The 8,752-nt window shown below is 41.0% G+C and overlaps 1 protein-coding gene across 1 annotated transcript; it reads right to left on the reverse strand.

Moving 5' to 3' along the window:
• Positions 1–5,459: 5,459 nt before the first annotated feature.
• LRRC14B (leucine rich repeat containing 14B) lies at positions 5,460–8,540 on the reverse strand. The gene is made up of 2 exons (XM_009484304.1): positions 7,636–8,540; positions 5,460–6,105 (listed from the first exon to the last, which is right to left on the reverse strand). Exons 1-2 carry the CDS (start codon positions 8,538–8,540, stop codon positions 5,460–5,462), a joined length of 1,551 nt encoding a protein of 516 aa, XP_009482579.1.
• Positions 8,541–8,752: the final 212 nt, after the last annotated feature.

Here is an 8,752-nt window from a genome sequence, read left to right on the forward strand (position 1 = left end):
GATCAGTTGACGGGCTGAGCCTCTCTTCCCCCCCATTGGGACGCCTTTGGGTAAGATTTGAACACTTGGTTATACCAAGTGCCTCCCCGGGAAACTTAGAAACCTCTATATGGAGTCGCTTTATATCTTTTGATGCATCTGTGTTATCCATGCTTTGGTATTTGCATGTGCCTTGGAGTCAGTGAATTTATCGCCGGTAATCCAAAGAACCTGTGTGTCTGTTGCTTTAGTAAATTGCTTTGATTCATTCGTCTAGCCATGATAGTTCTCATTGAATGTGACCAGACACTTTAAGTGTGGCCGTGGTAGTTCATGCAACATGACTAGACAAAAGGTGCCTGCATTATTTCTGCATCCTTAATCATGATAGTTCAGTGCACTGAACACGACCGGACTTATAACGACAAATTGGGTACCTTCCAAAGCCCTCTTGATGCAACAGATGCAGATCTTCTTACTGAACAAGGAGGAATGGGGGAATAGGGGAGTGTGATGTCCTGATTGCCCTCCAGACATTTGCAGTGGGGCAGCAGCCTGGCTGACATACAGGAGGTTGCATTCTGCATAGTCTTTCATAAGTGGTTTCCTGCTTGGGGAAGGCTGGGGAGGAGGCAAAGTGAGCAGCACAGGGACTTCAGGAAAAAAAAAAAAACAAACAACCAGCAGTGGCTTAAAGAGAAAAGCAAAAGGCCTATTCTTGCACTTCAGTTAAAAAAATGAGGAATGTGAAAGACATCTGGGAGGAACTCCAGATGCAGAGGAATTGGGAGAAAGAATATGAATGCCTCACTGCCTGAAGAAGAACTGACTGTGTTGTTTAGAGCTGAAAGCAGAAATTGTGCATAGGAGATGTTGTCTGCTCTTGGCAGTCCTGGTGGTAATTATTTTCTTGCTGGATGCAACTTTAACTGCATAGGATTTTCAAATGAGTTAGTCCCCCGTGGGAAGGATGAAAGGATGATGGTAGAGAGGTACAGAACTCAAATGTTGTTTAAAGGGACAAAACTGACTGCTAAGACTTTTTTTGTCATCCCAAATTTGGTGTCTGGTTTGCAGAAATGCTAAAACCAGGGGGAGCAGTAAGATTAAATATGCCAAGGTCAGAGAAGAAGCTTCAGGACACAGAGGCTTCTAGGACACAGAGTCAGCAAGATAAATCATGTGAACAGACAATACATGGCAGAAGCCACTCCACTTAGAGCCACTCCACCTCCACTTAGAGGACACCAAGCTGGAAAATGTCCTCAATCTGACTACAATACACATCCTTGAAGACCATGGCAGACTGAGGAACACTGTTTCTCTGAAAGGCAGCAGTCTGTCTCTTCCAACAGTCTCAGCCCAGCTGGGTTCTCTATCTAATAGAAGACCATGCTCACCCTAGAAGCCCTTCATAGTTTCCATCACACTATGGAAGCTGGTCAGAGGCCAGACTTGTGTATTTTTTCTCTCCCTTCTTAGTGTTTATTGGTATTTGTTTACAAGCATTTGAAACTGATAGGTTGCTGCCACTTCAGAACTCTTAGAGAAGGCATCATTGAGCAGAAATACTACTGAAATGTTAGTGAAGCAGTATTGTCAACTGGTCCACTTTTTGTCCTGCATTGTATTATTTTGTTGCCTAAGATTGCTCAGCTTTTGAAAACCTGTGAGAATTTTAGCTTTCGCAAAAGCAACAAAAGGAATTGATCCTCTTTCTTTACTGAACTTTGTATTCAATGATAATTCTCAAAAATTATATTTCTTACAACATAAAACTGTAAATAACAGAATGGAAATAAAGATAAAATGAAGTTAAATTTACTTTAAAATCTTACAGCATTTTGAGTTCTGGTCCATGATTTTAAATAGCCATAGCTGCATAGCTCCAGCTTGATACAAATCAGAAAGACAGGGAACACAAGGCAGGATTAAATCACTATCTGGCTGCACTTGCAAAGTATAAAGTAACTTTATATGCTTAGGTAGTTGTAGCATTAGTCCTTCTTCTCTAATAGCAGAATGCCAAGTCCCAGACACATGGAAAAAGGAAGAAAGAGCAGGTCCAAATCATAATCAGCACTGCTGGGGCAGAAGAGATGCAGGAAACCTTCTGAGAGATGGCACACATCCTTGCTGCAGTAAACCAGAGCAACGCCAAAATGATACAGCTTGGCCTGTATTTAAAACCAACAATAACAACCATAATCGAGAAAGAAACTTAAGAGACAAAGGTAGGATATCTGAGAGCTAAGGACTGGGTTTCCACAAAGAAGCACCTGTCACCACAGCAAAGGTAATTGCACACAGCTGGTCTGAAGCTCTTCAGAACTTGGAACAAGTTGGCTCTAAAGTGGAAATTGTGTGATTTAAAAGAGAAAAAATACCTGATTCCATTCCAAAAGGGTACAAATTCCTCCTTGCCCAAAATATGACATTTTCTCCTAATAAGTTCTGAGGCAAATATAGTTTTCTGCCAGTAAAATACTGCTGTTGTATACTAGCTGTGTTTTATTGCAGTTCAGCCTTTTGGATTCAATACTATTCAAAGTACTGATACACCTGTTATTCATTTTAGTTAATACTGTATTTCATGCAATAAAATTTTAACATGCAACTGTAAACAATAAAAGTTTTGCTTCAATCATATCAAAATGCATTTTAGAAGATTAAAAAACTTTGAAAATGTCTGCATGCTTGTGCAGAGCAGTTGGCTTCCCAGGAACAGGATCCAAATCCTTTCTGCACATGGATCAATGTGCTCCAACTGTTTGTCAGTCATTCCCAGCTATTCTACATGAAGTGATGCAGGCGCACCACTTCTATAATGCAATTCACTCCATACTCCAGGCTCAAAGGAAATATTTGAAACAGGTGTAGTGCTGTTCCTCACTCGGCACTAAAACTCTGGACTCTACGTACTCCTCCCAGCCGAGAGAGCCATGAAGAGACAGTATATATACGTAAGACTGAAAATGGAAGACAGGCAGTAGTTTGTGGGAAGCAGAAGAAGGAGGAAATAAAATAAAGGGGTGGACCAGGACTGGCTTTAGGCAAGGAGAAAGCAGAGAGATAGCTGCATAGGCAGCAGTCTTCATAAGGCATCTAAATATTCTGAAATAAGAGCGGATCTATGAACAAGTTGTCTATTTCGTGTGTACTGAAACAGGCAGAGACTTCCAAAATGGCCAACCTTCACCTCCAGGTACAACCTATTAGCTGGCCCCGCTGCCAGGGTGGAGGAATCACTACACACAGGTTTGCAGCTACTGTACGTGGATTGTCCTCTCCCAGCAACAGGAAGTGCTGCTACTCATCCCAAAGGAGTAGATCCTTGGTGTAGCAAAATTCAAACCACTTATGTCTGGCTGAGAAGTCATAGGTCAAGTCTAGAACGGACAGAATGGCAAGGTCAGAGGGAGGGAAATGTAGAGTAGAGCCGAGGACAAGGAAGGATGTGGAACTCTGTCCAAATATAAGCAAGACCACATGGAACCCAATTCTGGACTTTCTAAATCACAGCTGCTCGGCTCAGCAACTTAGATTACTTCTGGGGTTTTTTTTTAGTGCTCTGTAAATATAAACAGGTCACATCCATTCGCTTTCAATTTTACCATCATATGTTTAATCAATTAAATATGTTAGAAGGAAGAACATAAGCTAAGAAGACATAAAAAAAAATCATTTAAATACATGCTGTGGAATCTGTAAGCTGCTTTGTACTCAGCCCATTATTTTTTTTTTTTTGTAAACTAGGTTAGTAGCTGCTTGCATATTCTTATTGTGGATAAACAGAAAGCTTCACAAACCAGCACTGCCTAAATGAAGGAAGTGTCTTCCTTACCCTCAGATGATGAGATCCAGTATTATTTCAAGTGAGCTGCCTTTGTTAGCTTAATAATGATCTTTAATACTACAGTGATACCTCACCTCCTGCTACAACATTCACTTTCTGTGCTGTTTAATCAAGTTTTCATGAACTGTTAAAATACATTTAAAGGCAGAGTGCTGGGCATCAACCTGAAGCATCTTTTTTTTCAGATCACCTAGAAGCTAACCAAGTCTCTAGTTCTGTATCAGAGCAGTTTGGGCTCTGGTACAGTTGACAGAGGCTGTCAGCAGCAGTCTCAAACTGGCTGACAATAGGTAAGATTTCACTAATATCTTTCTCTCTGGTCTGTCCACAGTATTATAGGTGAGAAGCTGAGTAGACTATGACACTTGCCTTCTACCCAGGGCTTCCTCCCCCCATTATAGTACTCCCCCCAGATTTGTTTTGTGGCCTTACTGCTGCATCCTGGTAACCTGTTGGCCCCTTTACCCATGTTCCAGCACAGTGTGTGTGTTGGGGGGTCTGGGATTCTGTTTACTCTGTCACTCAAATACATTTCTTGCACTGGAGCTTGCCAAATAAATGTGATTCTTCAGGCACTGTTTGTAATTCTGTAGCAGAACAATACACAGTCTTAGCAGAAGAGGGCAGTACTTTATGCAGATGAACTGGTTACTCAGCAACCCACCTTGCACATTTTTGAAATTGGCATTTTTCTACATGCGTTTTCAACACTAGTCTTTTTTGCATTATTACCACTGGCCTAGACTTTCTGTAAAACAGCTGAAAGCAGCAGGGTACATTCTACAAGCCAAGAAGCTGTTTCAACAAAGGGAGCAGCTTGAGGCACTTACCTGCTGACATCACAAGCACGGCTGTGCAGCACTGTCCTGCTACACCTTTGTAAAATACACTTTGCAAGAGCTGCAGCAGAGTCCTCACAGGCTGCTTTATATTGCTGGGGGGAGTGGGGGAAAATCCCCTGCTGTCAGCCAACCATTTGGTTTGCTGCCTCCTCAGTATGGAACTTTACTCCTCACCACCAGAATTTGTTAGATAAACTCTGTAATTTCCCATGCAAAAGCAGGTTTATCATGCTTGCCTCTGCAGAAGAAAGAGAGGCACAGGGACACAGAGGCTGTTATACGTGCCACTGTTAACATTCCCTGCTTGGGTATGTACTGGATAAAACACAGACTAGCGAATTCAGAAGGCCAAGGACAAAAACAAAAATTGGTTTAGTGAGCCATAGGTAAGGATAGGCGCACAATCTCTGAGACATCCTGCTGGACTTAGGAAAGGGCTTTCCTATCTTTTCTGTAGGGCTACAAGCCTTGCTGCCAAATCCAGAGAAAACTGTAAGAAATCAGCCAAGCTTAAGCACCTATTGTTTTACTGAGAAAAAAAGTGCTTTTGTGTAAAATAATAAGCTATTAAGGGTCCTCCCCTCTTTTGAGAGCAAGTAGTGCTTATTTAAGGTGCATGCAATAAATATAGTTAAAATACCTCAGATGATCAGAGGCTATTCAAACAGAAGTAAATTCAGCTGAGAAATAAAACTCAGACTGATCAATGAAGGCACAGTTCTAGAATAGACTAAATTAACTTCTGATTTGACAGAGCCTCTCATCACAACTATGTTACACCTTTAACTCATTTTATCAAGAGAAGTAGTGAACTTTTCTAAAGTCTCTTTGAAGGACTTGATCAAGTAAGATCCCAGTTCATTGTTTGTCTCCTGAACAGCTGCATCATAACTGCCAAAGAGTGGAGTTGAAGCCTTCACATCCTCCCTATTTGCTTGGAGTAAAATGAGGTTAAGCTCCTCTGCTACACTTTCGTATTTTTGGTGATCAAACCTGCAGAGACTGGCGTCATCAATTGGGTAGGTGATGCCAACAGGGTAGCAGTCCTTTGGAACTGGGAACTCCACATTTTTCAGCATTGGCAACTCACAGAGACATGTGAAGAGGTGTTTAAGTGCTTGGGACGACAGTGGGTTTCCAAGAAACTTAAACTCCTGTAGTTTCTGACAGGGGCTTAAAACTAAGATCAACATGTTGACATAAGTGTCTTGGATGTTACAGTCCTCCAAGGTAAGACTCCTGAGCACTGAAGAGGAATGTCTGAGAAGCTTAAAGAATATTGATGGGTAAAGGTCAGGTATGTTGTGACCACTCAGGTCCAGGGCTTCTAAGTGATTAGCATGGAAGCTATTGGCTAAATAGGCCATATCAGCATGGTTCAACGAGCAGTTAGAAACATCCAGCATCTTCAGTGGAGTTTTTAGTGGGCTGCAGAATTAAAGAGAAAAGAAGTTTTATGGCATAAAACATTGAAAAGCTACATTTACAAAATTTCATAAAACTACCCACATTATGAATGCAGCCGTCTGCCACTCATTTTTTTTCTAACCTCTTTTGAGAAACAGAAGCACGTGCCAACAATGACAAGTATATTTTCCTCCTGAAATCACTTCCATCAATTAGCTCCTACTTTACATGACTCCAACTGTGTTGTTTTAATGGGGATTAATTTGGTAACATTCTATGTGTCTAGTCTGTAACCAGTTATATGTTGTCATGTGTCTATTACTTGTTTAATTAATAGCAGATCATTACTACCATAAAAGCATTGGTGACTGCTTCTTGTAGGAACCTGTTATAATTCCAGAGATTTAGATAATTTCCATTAAGGAAGGGTTCATTCCACAATGAAAGCCAATCAGTATTCGAACAAGACATCTGCTTTTGTTTCTAGTTTTGTTACTACTATGTTTTTAAATGCCCAAGAGGTTTCCATGCTGTATTGTTCTGGAGTTGCAAAGAGACCTTCTGATGAAGAAGAAGGTTGGAAGAAGTATACTTGAGATTATGTGCAAATATTCTAGTTGAATATAAAATAGTTCTGACAGATGAAAATCAAGAGATCCCTTTCATACATACTAAATATCAGTGAGACATATTTATGCCACAGACCTCAACTGGATCAAGGTTAGAAATTTGCTATTTATTTCTATCAATACACGCAGTGTGCCATTCACAACTTTTAAATGAAATTTCTTCATTTCTTTCAATTCAGGAGGCATTTTAGACCAAGGTGATTTTTCTTGATGAAACTTTTGTCTGCCTTTTTTTTAGATGCTCTGAAAAGGATACAGTTAACTTACTTTCTGTTCAAATATGAACACTGTTCACTGGCAGCTTGTTATCTTTTTGAGAATTGCCAATTTTTCCCACAAATTCATCATGAATATTCATATATTAGCTTAATTTGCAGTACAGAAAAGCATCTGATCTCTCTTGCCTTGAGATCGACAGACACAACAAACAACTGAAATCAAAGTCTCAAATCAAAGTCTAATATTGCCCTGCCCACCTAAAATATCTGTAGAATCTTAGTATATTTACTGCCTGGTTTTTAGAGGACAAAAATTCACTAGAGACCCTGAAAAATACTTGGAGTATGACTCAGCTCTTGCACCAAAGGCCAGCCCAAGTTGACTGAGAGAAAAGCTCGGGAATGTGGCAAATAAAAAATGTCTGGGTGAACCCCTCTCTTACGTGGTAGCCAAAAGTATGTTCTCATCATACTCATCAGATGGGCTCTGGAAGACTGATAAAAACAGTCAGTGCTTCTGAGTGCATTAGGTATATATTGGCTTCCAATTCTCCCCAACAAATACTCTTTCCTAGCTTCCTGCTGCCCTTTGTCACACTCCCCCAGAGATATACTCACTTCCCTCATTCTCAGAGATTCTCAGCTTGCTGATGGCACAAAGGGCTGTTCTTTACAGTTTGATGAAAGCAGGATGACCAAATTACCTGAGCAGTTTCTGTAGTCTTCCTGTGAGTATAGAAAATGACATACTCAGCTCGGTCAGCTGCGTCATTTCACCCATCTTTTCTCCAATGTTAGTAAGCATCTGTTCATCTGTAGCTGTGAACCTCCGCACATTAAATGTTCGTGCTGGCAAGGTCAAGGACATCAATAGGGGGAAGTGGATACTGTTGAAGAGTATTTCCAAGTGTTCCATTTCCAAGTGAATATTGTGAACTATTTCCAGTTTGCGCAACAAAGAGGGATCAGTGAGCTTTATGATATAGAAGAATTTCTGCAAAGCCAGGTTGTCAGATCTGAATGCCACACAGCAGATCTTCAGCGGACAACAGCATTTCTGCAACAGGGCCTGCACTACCAGCTCATAGTTCCGCTCTGTAACAAACAAGTCAATTAGCACATCAATACTGATTTCAAAGGTACCTGGATTGCACTGTGTTTGTTGCAGGTAAACCAGCAGTTCTAAACAAAGCTTAGAGAGCAGCTGTGTCCTGGCCCACCTGCCCATTGTCTTCTTACACTCACAAAACTGTTCTTCAACATCTTTTATACCAGTCAGGTCGACCACTTTCAATCTATTCATGCAGGGAGAAGGATGTTTCAGCACATAGTCTCTCAGCCCTGTCAGACAGCTTTCCAAGCACACTGAACATGTTCTATGGCTTAGGTCTTCCTGGTAGTCCACAGTAGTTCCCAAAAGTTTTCCCATGTTAAAGTCAGCAAGTGGCCAGTTCTCTACCAAGTCATGAATCACTCCCCCTTGCTCCAGTAAATAGCTGGCTTTAAAAAGAAGAGGAAAAAGATTATGAGCAACACCGCTGAGACTCTTCCTGGCAAACTCTGCATTTGACACGAATGCTTCAGCACTAATGAACTGGAGAGACTTCATTGTTGCTCTGGACTCCTTGCCGTCATGAAGAGGGACTTCTGCGTTTAACTAAAGATCCTATTTGCTAATCACCTTCTATTTTTATCTGCAGCTGCTGTTTGCTGCTAACAGAAGCCTTGCTGGGAAGGCAGAATGAACAGTCACATGCTGATTCTCTGTTCTATTTTGGGGCTATGCTGTGATTCTGCAGTAATTAACTATGAGATCTTTAG

This window comes from Pelecanus crispus, chromosome 2 (assembly GCF_030463565.1).
Source record: "Pelecanus crispus isolate bPelCri1 chromosome 2, bPelCri1.pri, whole genome shotgun sequence".
Classification (NCBI taxonomy): Eukaryota; Metazoa; Chordata; class Aves; order Pelecaniformes; family Pelecanidae; genus Pelecanus; species Pelecanus crispus.